Raw genomic sequence first — 18,015 nt, 5'->3', positions numbered from 1 at the left:
TTCTTGTAAGTATCCCTTCGTTGTACCATTTTAGGGTTATGGGGTGACAAAAGACCGACTTTGCGACTTTTGAATAGCACTGGAGACCGTTTTGTCTTATAAAATTTGTTCTTTAAAAATACTCAACCAACCCCTCCCTATTCATCAATGCCCTCAGTAGGGTTGCCAACCGTACTATAATATATAGTATTGTACTATATTTCGGGTCTGCGTACTATATACTGTTGAAAAAATATATAGTACGCAAAAATACTATATTTTCAACACCGACAAATCCAACAAACAAATCCTTCATTTAAAAAAAATAAGAACGCGCCTTTAAAGTAACTTTTAACTGTTAAGATGGCTAAGTCATATTTTATAACCTATTGCGCACGTACCATTTCCTTTGATGAGGTCCGTGAACATACCCGATAGGCGATAGCGTGTATCCGAACGCTTGCATAACGAACTTCATCATTTCAGCCATCGGACGTCCACTGCTGAACATAGGCCTCCCCCAATGCTTTCCATGTTGATCGATTGGTAGCGGCCTGCGTCCAGCGCTTCCCTGCTACCTTTACGATGTCGTCGGTCCACCTTGTAGGTAGACGTCGTAGGTCGTCAAACGATATTTTGGTCTGCTTTATTTATTGGCAGAATCGTTTTCAACTAGATGTTGTTATTTCTTTTGAAAAGTTGAAATCTAAATATATAAAAGGAGAAACTGACTGACTGACTGACAGATCAACGCACAGCCTAAACGGCTAAACGTAGGCACTTGAAATTTGGAAGGGACGTAGTTTAGGTACCGTAGAGGTGCACTAAGAAAGGAATTCCCGAAATTCCCACGGGAGCGGGAATTAGCGGAAAAATCCTTTTGTATGAACAATCTAAACCGCTTAAGTTAGATGCTTGAAATTTGGTGTGCAGGTACCTTAGTAAACTTAAAGCTTAGGTACAACAGGATATCGTAAAATTCCCACGGGAACGGGAGTTAGCGGGAAAAAACATATGTATGAAAAAATCTAAACTGCGTAAGATAGACGCTTGAAATTTGGCATGCAGGTACCTTAGTAAACTTAAAGCTTAGTTACAACAGGATATTGCAAAATTCCTACGGGAACGGGAGTTAACCGCTAAAGATAGATGAAGAGGGTAAACGGGATCCACGCGTACGAAGTCGCGGGCGGCCGCTAGCTATCATCTATCTATCTATATAAATAAAAATGAATTGATGTTCGTTAGTCTGATTATAACTCGAGAACGACTGGGCCGATTGAGCTGATTTTGGTTTTAAAATGTTTGTCGTAGTCCAGGTCTAAACGGTGAGTAAATACGCGCGCGATATTGTTTTTCTGTGACAGACAAAATTCCACGCGGGCGAAGCCGCGGGCGGAAAGCTAGTCTTATATAAATTAGGTATGGAAAGTGGTAGTTATAAAGAAAGTGCGTCAAATTCTAGTGCGCCGCTAACGCCGATTAAAAAACGAAAAATACCAAAAAGACTCCAAATAAAATAAACCGGAGTGGGAAAGAGAGTATGACTGGATTACTGAAGATCCCCAAAATATACAGTGTGAGTCACGATAAAGTGCACATATGAAAATATGTGAAACTAGACCTATTTTTTTCGAGAAAAAAGAGGTCAAAAAATTTTTGAGACTTTTTTTTAGAATTTTTTTTCTTCCAATTACTTCTCGTAAAGAAAACGTAATAACTTTTAAACTAAGAGGTATATCCTGATAAAATAAAAACAATAATAATGCTAAATAACAGGCGATACTAATAAAATACATAAAATACCCAGAAAATGCCACAAATAATAAAAAATATACTTTTTGAAAAAAATTCTGCTTTTAAATTCGTGTTTTTTTGGTTATTTGATCAACTTCTCCAAAAAATGCCCCTATAACGGGTGGTTTTTATTGCTTTGTATTATTCTCTATAGTATTACTTTTGTAAAACTAAAAATTGCATGTCTCTATCCTTATCACAACATATTATGTCAATTTCAAAATCGGCGCTAGAACAACGTAAAAAAGATATTTTTTTTGGTTACAAATAAAAAAAAGGTTACAAATCATTAGAAGCAAAATCCCCCCCACAGAAAATTATGGAATTCAAAACATTTTTTTGCTATTTCTTGATAAATGTTTAGACTATCTTAATAAATGGTTTGATTTCAGTGAAAGCAATTGGTTATTTAAATCCAAAAATTAAATTTAAAAAGGAGGTTTCATTTAATGACTGTGAGACAATATTAGAAGTTCTAAATTTACAAGAAAAATTGAGTATCAAAATGGACGACCTATACTCTGAAGTCTGAAATAACGATATTGAATGAAATCTTTGCTAAATTAAAAGACTGTAGTGACTTTACTGACAAAACTACAGGCCAAAAATGGCAGCATATTTTAAAAAATACTGAAAATGACTTGCCAAATTTATTTGAAGTAATTTCATTCCTGCTCTCTATTCCCGCCACTTCGGCGTTTACAGAAAGGATAATTTTCGGTTATGAATTCGAAGTGGCGAGAAGAAAGAAACAGAAGTAGTATATCATTAATAAAAAAATAGCTTTTGATTTATATTAATTTAAAAATTGAATGTGACAAAGCATATGACACTTTTATTTTATACAAAAAACTGTTACACAGCGCAAGAACTGCAAAAAAATATAGTTTTTAATAAAATAAATAATTAAAAAATGTGTATTTGTCTATTTTTTTGTTTTTCCCATAAAATACTATATTTTTTTTAAATGTACTATATTTTTTTACACCTTATTTTGGAAAATACTATATTTCGCTGATGAAATGTTGGCAACCCTAGCCCTCAGTAGTTGCAGGTGTCTAAACGTGACGATAGTTACAAATTACTTTAACCGTTTAACTACGTATTTTCTCTTCTCTTGTCTTACCTCTAGAAATAAAAAATAAGGGTTTGTGTAAAACAAACCTTACATTTTTCACATCACACAACAGGACATTAAATTATTATCTTTCATAATAAACTTATCAAAACGTTGTGCAATTTTTTCTTGAGGCATTTTATTGTTCTGTGACCAGCATAACTTGGAACAAGCCTAGTTAACCAGTTAATCTTTTTCCAGAGGAAATGAAGGTGTCTACTTAAAGTGGTTACGTCACGTAATTCTAAGTACTTTCTCATTACCCGTAATAAGGAATGGAGTATAAACTCACGTGAAAAGCAGCTCTATTAAAAAGGTCGTAATTATAATAGGTTCACTTCAAACTTGGCGTGGTAAGTAAATAATGGGTTAAGGAAAATCGACCTTAAGGGCCTCTACATAAACTCAATAATTTACAAATCAATATTTTTTGATAAACAGCAGCAAAAATCCAGCTTTTTTTTATTTTCATCACAGATTAGATTTATAATCGAAAAAAATATTATTGATCCCACAGAGTGCGTGACTATTAAAAATTTCTTCTTCCTCACTAATTTCCATCACATGTTCTCCCAGTGTGATGTTAGGTTAAGTTTTAGGTAGGTATATGTGAGATTGATGCCCGTTTTCACCATCAAACCCCTTATTTTTAAGTGAATCCTATAACCCCTATAATTCCAAAAAAAAACCCTATAATAACAGGAATTTTGTTTTCATAGGGGTCTCTTAAAATTAGGAATTGATGGTGAAAATGGGCATGAACCTAATATAAAATTGGCTTTAACTTTTTAAGCATTTCCGACTATTAAAACAATTATCCGCTTGACATTTGCGTAAGTCTTGATTGGGCCTCTTCAAGTTCACTTTTTCATACCACTTAAAAAGAAAACAGTAACTGCATACTTGTTAAAAAGTCTTCATAGGCGGTCATAAATAAAATGTTTCTTTACAACTGCGATAATTATGTAGATCAGTGCCGAGAAGACGCAATTGTCAAGTTCCATGTTTGGCATTTCCACAGACAACACAACTCAAACAAGTTATAACTCTTTAGTGATGGGAGTTAAGTAGTGTTGTTACACGCCAAACCGATGCAAGCCCGAGCGGGTATTAAATTTATTTTAGTACCACACCTGCACCTGCTTAAGCACCTACGAATTACCGATTCACCTATCGAGTAATGCTGATATAATTGTGATGTAATTGAGTGGCCGTCATGAATACTAGTGATGGGAGGGTGTGGGTGTGAGGACATGGTGGTAGGATGGTTCCGTAGAGTTGAAATGATGAATGATTTTTAAAAAAATCGACATTTTATTAATTGATAGTGACTGAAAGTGAATTCTGTTAATGTTATGCTGACTGCGGATCATAAGTTTCTTTTTGTTTCAGAAATATTAAGTTTTTCTGTAGAACAAAAATAGTTACTAAAATTAAGTAAGACGAATTGCAAGAGTATGCAAAGAAAACTTGTCAAATAGTAGGTCCTTTGGACAGATAAGTATTCCTTTCGACGGCTTAAATATGCCAATCAGTTACTGTAACAAAACTCGTAAAGGAAATGAAGAGGGTTTAATTATTTTGCATTTAGCACTATCGATCCCTAAATTATTCGGCTGGTTTCAAATTAATCGACCCAATTACTGTCTATTATCCTTTGGACTGTATTGTAATAAGGTAGTTTTTTGTGGGTATCTATAGACCTTAAGAGACCCCCCATAGGATAGCCAGGGTGGTCGAAATGTGCTTATATTATGTCTTAATTTGCAGGTCAATTAGTGTGGCAGATGAAAGTGAAATGTGTGTAAATGAGTATTGTAATGGGAGCTTTCTTTAATTATTGTAGCGAGAGAATGAATCATTTGAAGGAATCGCAGGAAGGCCGTAACTCCGTCCAGTCTGACTATTAATAAGGCCGAGTTGCATCACTAAACTTTAACCGTAACTATAACGATAACCGATGATTTTTGTATGGAGTTTGACAGATTTTTGGCGTTTGTTAAAGTTAAAGTAAGATGGTGCAACCCAGCCTAAGAGTGAAAAATTGTGACTTTTAACATGACTTCTTCTCTAAGGGTTAAAACATTTTATTACTGATGGTAAAAAATACACCTATTTCAAAATAGTCTAGAACCTACAGCTATGTTTAATTCATGGGACGCGCCATTATGGAATTCTATGGCGAATAAAACTCACGCAAGCAAAGCCGCTGGCAAAAGCAAGTCTATACTAATTTCATTAGTATATTATTAAACCTTTTTTGTCTTAAAGTATTCGTGTCCATTCTGGTAAGTAACATAAAAAAAAGTTACATTTTCATTAACTCTATATCGGTCCAGAAACTCAAGCAAAATGTAGACTTGTAGAGTCATAAAATTCTAGAGAACTACATATTGACTAAGAGCTAGTGAATGCCAGACCTACGTCATTTTATAAAAGCTGAAAGTTTGTCAGCGTATGCTCCCAATATAGGATATAATGTTGGTGAATTATGAAGTTTGGGTCATCGTGGCTTTGGCAACTATCCTAAAAAAACTGTTTCCCCATCAGCCAGACAGATTTGAGAGTTCCAACTCCTTGCCAGACAGTTTTTTTAGTATATCTGCCAAAGCCGCGATGACCCAAACTTTCAGCTTTTATAAAATGACGTAGGTCTGGCGTTCACTAGCTCTTAGTCTATTAGTATACACGGAGCGTCGCCAGTATCGTATAACTTAATAAAAAATTGCCGACTTTATAACAGGAGGTATGCCTTTGTTTATAAATAGTGTTGTAATGCACATGGGCGAAACGTGTATGGAAAATTAAAACAGTATAGAAAGGTATAGTAACATCACTTCGCGCAGTGAAGCGGTTATATTATTATGTATATGAACACTGTGGCTTCTTATGTACATATTTGTAATACTTATGATTTTGCAACAAAATGTGATGTGCCGTTCATCGATTATAAGATGAATACTCCCGAAAGACTGAATGCAGTCAAAGAAAGTATGAAGAGCATTAGGGCTGAAAAAGATAACTAAAGTTATAAAATAATTTAATTTTCAGTCCTGTTTCTTTCCATAATAGAATCTAGCGTCTGTATTCACAAACATTACTATGAGGTCTCACAGTGCGCGTGGACGCACAGGGTGACACACGAACCAATTACAGAGCTCTATTCAACGCTGTGCGTTCATTTTGCTGCTTCATTTAAGCAAGCATCGTTTGTGAATACGGGCATTATAGTCAATTTGACATCTATTGCCTAATAATTTATTATTTCGCTCATAAATACTCTTAACAAAAACGAATTTCCTAAAAACAATTTTTACAAAACACTAGATGAATGACAACTAGTTTATGCTTTGGCAGTAGGACTTATTTACTACCTATGATTTTACTTCAAGTTGGCGTCTCTCGCACAGCCCAGTAGTAAAGCCTTGATCACACGTACCGAGTAATCGGGCAGTGCTCTCGGCCGAGTACTCGGTGCGTATGAACATAGCGCCGAGTGATCGGCCGAGCGCTCGAGTATGTGACTCGCTCACCCAACTGTCTCGACCGAGTAAACATTTTACTGTCTCGCCCGTTTACTCGGTACGTGTGATCAAGGCGTAAGTCTGCTGACAATAATATACATTGTGATAGAATAAAATTAATTTGCTGAAACATGCGTTCTTTATCGACGAGTCGATCGAGATGTTATCGATTTTTTATCAAGATAAACTTTGTTTATAGATTAAACACTGAGCAGGTAATTTGAATGAAGTTTTGCATGGTCTAAATTATAAGTAACAAAAAGTTACAGTTTTTTGTAATTTTGCACTGTATAATAATTTTTAATTGAAAAAGAATTTAAATTAATATTTATGAATAAGTGTTACATATTAATAGAGCCTTACAATTTTTTATTTTTTATTCTAAAGAGAAAATGAATTAGATATGAGTAGGCAAAAAATATACTCGTACTCGTAGTAATGCAATTTAAGAATTGACAAAATTATATGTATTAACATTAACAAACTCTAAGGCTGGGTTGCACCATCTTACTTTAACTTTGACAAACGCCAAAAATCTGTCAAATTCCATACAAAAATCACTGGTTATCGTTAAAGTTACTATTAAATTTAGGCACCACCTTATTTTAACCGTAACATTAGCAATAACTGGAGGTTTTGACAGATTTTTTCGTTTGTTAAAGTTAAAGTAAAGTAGGATGATGAAAACCAGCTTAAATAATTTTTACCTTCTCTATCTTTTAATTTACTCGATAAATGCTCTATTTTAAATGATTTCGTGTCTGTTATTTCGTGCCCTATAAACTAACATGGTGTTAAGTTCGGAATAAGAAGATATTATCATTGACTCAACAGCACCTCAGACTATACATTTACGTTGCAAAATAGAAATTATTCCAACTACATAAGGTTCCATGGTGTTTAGGTTAACGTGCCGTCTTTACATAGTACATTATTCGTTATCTCTGTGTAGAAACGACTGCTTACAAGATAATAACGTGACTCCAACAAGTTAATTCAAAATAAGTCAGTTTCGATCTGATATCTATGGCGGGTGTGCACGGCTCTTTAATTTTTTGCCCGAGCTTAGGCACTTATTAAAAAGTCACGTGATCCGCAAATGAGCTCCTTTTAAGTTATTTAAGGGTCTCACGTAATCAGTTTCGTAATGAAGTTATTTTATCAAGTCAAATAAATTATTGGATCATTTTTCTTTTGCAGAATTTGAAGAAAAGTTGTTATTTTTTTTTTGTGAAGGAATCAAATTTTTATTTTATGTAACTTTGTTCAAAATTTTCAACAAAATCCAATTAAAAGAAAGGCGAAATCTGATTTACATTGCATAATGTAAACTCTACATAAAAAGTTATTATTTTCTACATAGTAGACTATATTGTAATACGATTTCATATATTGGTCAGCATCCAAAGGTCACTGAGAGAGACAAATATATTGTACAAGATCCAAATGCATGATTAAAAAGGTTGTGAAATCTATTCTGCATTATGCGTGTATTACCTAAGTGGTTCCCTTAAGTATTATAAATAATTTAAAAGGTAATTGATAAATAATTTAAAAGGTAATTGATAAATAATTTACGAGGGAGCCTGACAACAAATTACCAAAGGCCAAATTGTGTTTTTGGAACTCGAGCGTCCTAAATTATATTCAATTAGAAGCGTTATGCATTTTAATTTGCGATCGGAATTCACTTATTGGTAAGTCGTTTGAAGGGTGAAGCAGGAATCGAGTTTTATAAATTAGATTTTAATAAATTAATGTAATAACTACGGAAATCAGGATGTAAATGTAATTGTGATTTAGTATTTACATTTCCTATGAACGTGTTGAGGTACAAATTACAAATGTTATTACATTTCATGGTTAATGTATTATTGTCTACCATAGACACCATAAGCCATGTATTCATTAGGCAACATTTGTTGATAAACACTGTTTATAAACAGTTTATAAACAGTCCATAAACATAGGTGATGAAACATTGTTTATGATACATGTCGCCGTGCTCCCCGCGCTATGATTGCCGAGTGGAGGAGAGCAAGTGTGGACGGCCAAGTTTCAGAAACCTGTGTTTATGGTAAACTGTTTCACACTAGTCATAAACAGTTTATCAACAAATGTTGCCTAATGAATACATGACTATTCAAATAATCAATGTTGAAAAGACTTAAAAATACTTAGGCTGCTTGCACTATCTATAACTTTTACCGTAAATATAATGATAACCGGTGTATTTTGTATGGAGTTTGATAGATTTTTGACTTTTGTTAAAGTCAAAGTAAAATGGTGCAACTCAGCCTTAAATAGGTAAATGCATTTTGTTATTTAAGTAATTGTGCCTTTTTGCGTTAAAGCGGCTACTTGGTAGAGACAATTAACAAAAAGTTCCTTTTACTTCCTGACTCGAAACAAATTTAATTTGACGTCACAAGGATCTGTTTTAATTGCTTTGACTCTATATTGTCAACAAAGAACTGTTATACGACCTATTATTATATTTTGGAAAGTGGTCAACCATTGTCATTCCAAAAGAACTTAATTATAAAATCTTCAAAAATTATATTTTGCCAAAACGTTATTGCTGAAGTCCTGTAAATTTTAAAATAAATTTTGAACAGTAAAGACGTAGACCTTTGGGAATAAACCGTCCTGTCTCTGTACGGACACACAAGAACACAAGAATGGGTGAGTACTTGTATTAAAAAAGTTAAAGCCGCGAGTCTGTCGTTAAGTTTCTTAAAATACTTATACCAAACATAAATTGAAATCATCCGTTCTTAATTTTTTTTAAACCTGTTTTTATCCCCGAAATCATGTCAGTCCCATCGAATTTTAACCTATAATGCTTAGGCCTACATTAAGATTTATTACGTTCTTACATACTTAATGAATAATCTATTTCAATGCAGTGTTTAAAAAAAACACACGTACTATCATAAGCCACACTAACCCTTCGTGTTCCGAGCTTCCGAGACAACACAGCTAACACGGTCTCGGTCTAATTTGCCCCCGGAAGGCTCTTGTTAGGGGTGCCTTACGTCTCTCCGACAAAGGAGGGTTGATCGTTAAACGCTTCTAACCAAACTGTATTTACCTGCGGGATTGTTAATGTAAGGATCAAGAACGAAAACGGTTTTAACAAAAAATATGCACAACCCTTTGTATTTTGTGACCACAACTAATTTTGTTATTAGTTGTGTCATTTCATTGTACATATTTGTGTCTACCACGGGTGAATTGGAACCCTAAACGCTGGGTCCTGAAATCTTGTTAATTATTTTGGTAGTAACAAAGGTCGCAATGCGATTGATGTCTTTTTAGGGTTCCGTAGTCTTGACAAGGAACCCTTGTTTTCAATTCTGATTTGTGTATGTCGTCTGCCAACTCCTAATTATACCAACAATTTGTATGAAATAGGGTTTTTCTCATTATTATTGTTGTGAATAAAATAACGAATTTAATGTGGTAAAAAAACTGTTTAAAAGGCTCAAAATTAAGAACCTTTGTATTTTTAGGTTGTTAATATAATTAATTTGTTTGTATTGTTGCTATGGTAAAAAAATAACTCTTATTAAATATAAAAAATAGTAATAATAAATGTAGAGCAATATTAAAACTGTTATTATTTTAATACGTATCACAATATACCGTTTACATCAATTACCTACATTAATTGAAATCTTTTATGGTTATTTTTGTGAGTATCCATAAAAAATATTAGATAAACATGACTTTTCTATGGAATTAATAGGCACATCATCAACAATTAAATGTCGTAGGTACAATATAACAAAGTATATAAAGATCCAACACAATCAATGGTGCCCATAAACCAGAAATAAAATTTTATTGCCACTATGGTGTCATGAAAGCACATGAGGCAAATTATTTTAATTGCTGGCAACATTGTGTATTGTACTATGGCAAGCCATAAAAGTGCATTAAAATCAATGTAACTAATTGATGTTATGGTTTCATCCTTGAATTTAATGTTGTATGTAACTATAATAATAGTTATAGTTAATAATAATATTTATTTCGTGCGATAAGATACATTAGATTTCAAAAGAGTTTCAAAATCAAGTGCAGTTAAAATCTAAATTAGCATTATAATTTTTACCCGTGATACATAATCTTAGTCTTGCTTTTAGTCCAGTAGAATTAGCTTTTAAATCGGAAATAATTCCTACAAAAGATTTTATTGTTTTAATGGCTTCATTGGTTGCCCATTAAGACTCTCCTAAGTTTTCGACTTCGACGGAGTTGTGCTTAAGTGGTGGGGGCCCCCGAAAGAGGCATTTTTTCGGTTTTCCGGTTATACCGCGTAAAGGACTTACCCTATCAAAAAGTGGTCTTCATGACAGTTGAAGGGCACTTAATCCTGCATTGAATAAGACCAAATTCATATGTTTTGGACAAACCGTTCTCGCGCTAATGTTCGGCAAAGTAGAAAATATACGTATAATTAATGACCCTCTCCACGTCCAATGGTTTGTTACCCACAGGCTTTCAAGTCTTGAAAAGGGCCACCTCAACCAGTGTAACCCTATCAAGGCTTACGAGCTTGATGTGCCTATCCTTGTTCGTCCCAGCCGTTCCTTAACTGCGGTTGCTGCACCTCTTCCTGGCACTCACCTGAACGACTCTGTATTACCTACTGTGGCTGCCCCTCTTCCTTGTATCCTCCTGCATGACTACGTTGCCTAGCCGTATGCCTGGTCTAAGGTTCGACGCCAAAAATCAACAACAACAAGTTCATATTAAAACGCTGAAGAGTTTTTTGTTTGTTTGTTTGAACGCGCTAATCTTAAGAATTACTAGTTTGATTGAAATCATTATTTTTGTGTTGAATAGCTCATACATTGAGGAAGGCTATAGGATATATACAATCACTCTACGACTAATAGAGGTGAAGCAGTAAAGAAAAATGTTGCAAGCACGGAAAATAGTATTTAAACTATTTTCACGCGTACAAAGTTGATTTTGTGGCGTCGAACCTTGGACCAGGCATATAGCTAAGCAATGCAATCGTACAGGAGGGTACAAGGAAGAGAGGCAGCCACATTAGGTAACACAGAGTCGTTCAGGAGAGTGTCAGGAAGAGGTGCAGCAACCGCAGTTAAGGAACGGCTGGGACGAACAAGGATAAGCGAATCAAACTCGTGAGCCTTGTTAGGGTTACACTGATTAAGGCGACCCTTTACAAGGCTTGGAAGCATGTGGGTAACAAGCCATTGGACGTGGAGAGGGTCATTAATTATACGTATATTTTCTACTTTGCCGAACTTTAGCGCGAGAACGGTTTGTCCAAAACATATGAATTTGGTCTTATTCAATGCAGGATTAAGTGCCCTTTAACCGTCATGAAGACCACTTTTCGATAGGGTAAGTCCTTTACGCGGTATAACCGGAAAACCGAAAAAACGCCCCTTTCGGGGGCCCCCACCACTTAAGCACAACTCCGTCGAAGTCGAAAACTTAGGAGAGTCTTAATGGGCAACCAATGAAGCCATTAAAGCAAAAAAATCTTTTGTAGGAATTATTTCCGATTTAATCAATTTTTGTGTTTAATTCTACTGGCCTATTTATTAATCTAAGATCTTAGTTTAAAAAAAACATATAACAAATAAAAAAACTGAAATAATATGAGCCGGGTATGAGCCAGCATATTGGGCATATAATTGCAATTTTAAGTTCGCCTATAAATTGTTAACTCCAGTGTTAAATCTAACTGAATACAAAATGCCGTAGTTCACTAATATTTTGTCCCATTCAGTTAATCATTGGTTACAATACACCCTTTCATAATTTTGTTCACAAATAAATATTTGCTTCAACACTCACCATCGTTCGCATTCGCGGAGCCGTCGGCCGACCTCTCAGAGTCCTCTCCTCCCACCAGGTTTCTGATGCTGAACGAGCTTGTCTTCCTCGGCGCCTCCGTGGCCCCCGTGACGTCACACGGCCCCTCCGTTCCGTTCACTAGTTCCCGACACACCTGTTCCCCATTCAGTATAGTCTCTCCCGGAACAGCTGTTCCATCCAGTATATCCCGCCGAGTAGTCAAGTCCATCTTCAATTTTTACCTTGGCAACACTGTATTTCAAATTCGGAACGAACTCTTTTGCTTCGAACATTTTAAATCCTTATTCGGAATTGGAACTCATTTTTTTTTCTAATCACTTCAAGTTTTTTACAGTTGCGTCCGAAGGAGTTTGTTTACATTTTTTTTTCACTGTCCGGTCACATTCCTCACTATTGTAAATATGTCATTGCAAAAATTGTAATTGACTTGCTTTTCGCGAATGCGCGTCGATCGTGGCAGAACGCGCGCCGAGTCCGCGATGGCGAGAGCGACTGGTCCTCTCGCCTCCTCCGGCGCGGCGCTCGGGCCCTCCCTACGCCTCCGGGGCGGGGCTTCCACGCCCGCGCACAATTACCGACAATCCCGCGACTTTTAGTTTTTACTCGATTGCAACTCGCGCAACTTTTTTTCGCGCGATCGATTTGTTTTAATGAGACGTAATTGCGCTTATTGATACGAGATGCACTACTGTCAGCGTTGCTTAGTCTTATCCGAGAACGGTCCCGATAATGACGGCAATTTTCACAATTACACTGGTGTCACTAAAATAAAACGCGTATTTTTTAACGCCCCGCATTTCCTATGGTCGTTATTCCGACTGGTTTTCTGTTGAATGCGAATTTTTAGATATCCATAAACGGTTATTAGTTTGCTTTGCATTTACATGTTGAGTAGTTTGTATTTATTTATGTGGTAGTGGAGTTTATGCCGCAGCGAGCTGTCGTTCTTTAGAACGGCGAATATGAGAATGGATGGTAATTATTCGGAATGCATTTATCACGTTTTGCCATATAAATTGAGATAACATGGCGTCGCGCTGTTTATCAAATTGGTGCTGACTGTACTCTACTTAGTTGACTAGGGCTGTTCAGCTCTAGTCTCGTTTTTAGTTATTTTATTCACAAATAAATATCACCTCAAAGCTTATTGAGGCAACATATAGATGGAAAATCTGATAGAGCTTTGTGGAGTTTCTTGGGAGTGGTTTACGTCCACAGTGGACTGCCTTTGACTGAAATCATAATGATGAGATCTTCTAACCATCATCCACATCCACTGATACGTAATGCCTGCCCACTATACAATACAACTATTTCAAATCAATTATGGGAATAGCTAATAAATTTTGATAGATTTTTCAGGCCCATAACTAAGGTGTACGGTTTTATTCAAAAATAAAAAATGAAACTATAGTCTCTACGCTTGAATTTGAATTGATTCATGGTCGTTATGTTGTTCAGAATACTGTTTTTAGACCTAAATAATTAAGTATCTATAGGCTTAGCCATCGTCATCAATCAGTTTCTCCGGTCCCTGAAAAAGAACTGACTGAAAGTACGAGTATATCATATTTCTATCTGGAAAACACTTTCAATGAGACAACCCTAAATAAAGTGCTGTGCATTTTCTTTGGTAGCCGATTCTATAACTGTCGGACTGGTTGTAAATTCTTGTTAGGTACCAATTCTGGTATTCGCCTTCGGGTCTCTATGAATTTATGGTTTTTATACTACTAGCGGCCGCCCGCGACTTCGTACGCTTGGACCCCGTTTTACCCCCTTTTGAGTTGAATTTCGCAAAATCCCGTCTTAGTGAGCACCTACGTTCTAAAAGGAACCACCATGCAAAATTTGAGACTCCTAGCACTTGCAGTGTCTGAGATTTTGTGATGAGTGATTGAGTCAGTGACCTTTCGCTTTTATAGATATAGAAGATGCTGAGGTAGTTTATTTCCCCTAAGATTTTTTTATGTTTCCATATTTTCCCAAGTCAAGTATTTGCGTAGTTTATAAGAATTAATGTTATTTCACGATGCTATCCGGTTTAATGCATGATGTAATTCAATAAAGAGTTTTTTTCTCAGTAAAAACAATGGTAGAGTCACACGCTTGAATATCTAATCAATTCTTAATGCATTGTAATTTATATTTATTAAATTATAATATACGACTTTGTATTTTATACGTCTCCACAGCTTTTGTTGTCTGGCTTCTTAGGAAATTTAACCATCGCAGAATGAATTCATACAATACAATGTCTACAGTATTGGGGAGTAAAGATCTATTCAAGGTAGGCTGTATTTACACATATTCCTAATAATTTTCAATTATACCATTTTTCAGGTAGACACTGCGTAACATCCTAAGCTTTCGTATCGTAGATAAAAAAAAGTTTCATTATGAACAAACATCGTCTCAAAAAGATGCAGTGGAAGTAAAAGCGAGAGGTAGAGCTTTCTAGCGTCTTATTGTAGCTTGAAGCCTAGCCGTTCTCAGATAGATATGGTCTATACAAAAACTGACAATATTTCGGCTATACATATAATTACCGTTTGGAGTCTGCCTTTGTTACTTGAGAGTGATTAGCTGTTTCTCCAAAATTCGTTATCTCTTAAATTCTGTCTTATTTCCTCAAAATTATCGCTTCTTTAAAATATATTAAACATTAATTAGTTATATTAAACATGTTGAAAATTAATATAAATTCTGTCACGATTTTATCGCCATTAGCACCTATAACTAATAAACTATAACTGAAAGCATTTATTGCCGTATCAATGTCCGTAACTGTTCATCGGTGAGCCAGGCAAATTAACAAAGCTATTCAATATCTATTAGAAAGTTTCAGCGATGCTCAATGTTGACATTTCTAGGTTGGCACAGCTAACAATTATTATACCAACGCAGTCTAATCACCAACCAATGGGTGCATTTGCCGGAAAAAAGCGCTTGGAAGCGCTTGTAAGCAAAATGCCGATCGCTACGGCAGTTTTCGGCGAGGACTCGTTTGCTAACTTCAATAGTGACTTGTTTCATTAATTTTTTAGCAGTGACAAGCGCTTAGCGATCGCCATTTTGCTTAGTTACTTCTAATCGCCAATGTTTGTAAAGCAATCATCCAACATCGAGTGCCTATACTTTTCAACTCGTACCTTTGGCCAACCGCCAAAAGCGAGCTGTCAAAATTCGCGCGGGAAAAGAATCCGTCATAGTTTCCCGCTACAGACTACATTTGCTTGAGCAGAGACAATTGAGATACGCCGCGGAGTGTCTGTGGTCGTGCTAAGGCCGGTACACACAAAGAGTTTGAGCCAGCGGGGAGCCCGAGTCAATTATACAGCGGTCCCAAACTGATCCTATTTGTATGGTAATGCACTCATTACCAGAGACAAAAAGGGTGAAGGGCAGAAAACAGAATTTATAGTAAGCAGTTAAAAAGTGGAATGGGCAGGGGTTAATTGTTAAGTTTGGACGACGTTAACGTTCAGTGTTACGATTTTGGATTTGTTTTGAATCAGCATTAAATAACTGGGATGCTCGTTAAGCAATCAATATTAAGGTAAAAGATTAAGAAAGTAAAACACTTTTCAAAATGATGGCTTCCAAATTAAAAGGCAACGTAAAAAATAATTACCATTTCAATGTCATAAGAGAAAGGTAATAAGGATTAAGTAGAATAATATTAATAAGTTGTTACAGCACAGATGACATACTCATTTATATCAGTAGGTAATCGTCAGTTTCTTGCTTTGTACTTTTTGTCATGAATAATTGAATGAAAGAAAGGTACATTTATTACAATGGACATCACACAAATACAGACAGTTACATAACATAACAGTGGCACATAATAATGGAAGAAAAACAAAAACAATAGTAAACTGAGCAGTGCCACCTAGTCACAAACAGGGTGCCCACTGCAACGGGACCCCACTGACGTGACGAAAGCCACGGCGCTGGTTTTGGGCAAAGGACAGATCATAAGTTTGAGTCTCAATTGCGACATTTGTTTCAAGCGAAACACTTTTTTTTTTCGACGCCATTTTTAGATATTATGAAACCGTCAATCTGCACTATTATACAAACCACCCAACGTGATATAAAAAGTTGCTATTTATTTCAAGCACGCGTTACATCTACAATCTACATACACGAATAAGCACCTAACTTACGACTATTTACTTTAAAACTAAACACTGAGTATTGCATTTCATTTATCTTAATCAACATTTAATGCTGAATGTTACGCTAATAATATTTAAATTATTATCTGGTAATTCTAGTAAGTTGAATAAAACTAACAACATTTATTATTTACAAGAATTACAAGCAAAAAATAAACAGAGCGCGCTCCTTCTAGGGCATGGATACCCGGTTTTTTGGTAATACCGCAAACCGGGATCTCAGAACTATTTTTCTATTATTTGAAACCGGGATTGAAATTAGAAATACCGGTATTTCAGTATTTACTAGGAATTAAAGTTATTATGCTTTAATTATTTTACTGAATTTTAAAGGAGAGTTTATCGACTTGCTAGTTTTAAAAAAATCATTAGGATAAGAAAAGTTTATCTCTTAACGCAGTCGGTGCTTGAGGTATGGGAGCGGCACGGGAGGGTGTTTTTGAAACTTCAAACCTAAACAAGACTTCAGATTTCTTTCAGATTTGTTTGTCTCGTCATAATATTTCAAAGTCACCCCTCCCGTGCCACTTTCACACCTCAGGGACTGAGTAAAGCGTTGGATCTATAGAAAAAATTATAGATACCGAAATTACGGGATTTTAATACCGGAAAAATACCGGTATTACCATCGCCGCGCCCAATACCGCGTATCCCTATTTCCCCCCGCTATCTAGCACATAATCTAATATTTGTTATTCACGACTACTGTACCGAAGGCGTGTCCGAACTCTGTGTCCGAAATGTGCCCGTCATCATTTACATTAGGACTCAGAGAGACCGACGATTGTTGTTTTTGTACTACTGAGTTTGGTGGAGCCGCTACGCGCATAGTTTAGGTGTAGCAGCCAGTAAATAGAGAGCTAGAAGGTTGAATACTATAAGTCATTTTTCTTCTTCCTTTCTTTAATTTATAGTGATAGTAAGACCAAAGGTTTTATTCTTATTCTCCTTGTCGTTTCGACAACAAACCTACACAGTGTCAGCCCAAAACTATGCTACAAGAGTGGCGTTTTCAGTAGCATTAATTAAATCTTCCTACGTGCAGTTGTTTGGGCACGCAGGGCAAGACATCATGTGCTTCATTGACTGAGGTTTATTTATAGATAGGTAGGTTACTTCTACTTTTTGGTGATGACTAAGTCCAGAATCATACTTGCTACATATTTATTTTCAGACGATCAGGTTGTTTTAATTAAACCAAGCAATGTAATGCCAAACTTGGTGTGTCCCGTCTGGTAATCAAATCAGAACAGAACAGAACAGAACCTCTGGTGGAGAGACCAGCGCTATATTCAGATGGTCCTCCATTCCATACCTACTTACTTACCATGGATACAAGAATATCTTTTGAAGGTCTGACTTTGGTTCCAAACAGATATAAACAATAGATGGACCGACGACATCGTAAAGGTAACAGGAAGGCGCTGGACGCAGGCCGCTACCAACCGGGCCACATGGAAAGCATTGGGGGAGGCCTACGTTCAGCAGTGGACGTCCCATGGCTGAGATGATGATGATGATGATGATAAACAAAAGATGTTAGGTTTGA

At 35.9% G+C, this 18,015-nt stretch overlaps 1 protein-coding gene across 1 annotated transcript in view; it reads right to left on the bottom strand.

Moving 5' to 3' along the window:
* The window catches only part of LOC135088361 (homeobox protein aristaless-like), a 115,953-nt gene extending 103,193 nt beyond the window's left edge, over positions 1–12,760 (bottom strand). Inside the window, exon 1 of the mRNA XM_063983210.1 lies at positions 12,262–12,760. Within this exon, the coding sequence (XP_063839280.1) occupies positions 12,262–12,490 (229 nt within the window). The 5' untranslated portion in view covers positions 12,491–12,760. The remainder of the gene's footprint in view (positions 1–12,261) is intronic.
* Between the last annotated feature and the right edge of the window lie 5,255 nt (positions 12,761–18,015).

This window comes from Ostrinia nubilalis, chromosome 3 (assembly GCF_963855985.1).
Source record: "Ostrinia nubilalis chromosome 3, ilOstNubi1.1, whole genome shotgun sequence".
Taxonomy (NCBI): domain Eukaryota; kingdom Metazoa; phylum Arthropoda; class Insecta; order Lepidoptera; family Crambidae; genus Ostrinia; species Ostrinia nubilalis.
Note: the sequence above shows the minus strand (reverse complement) of the source record. Positions and strands in the feature narration are given on the sequence as shown.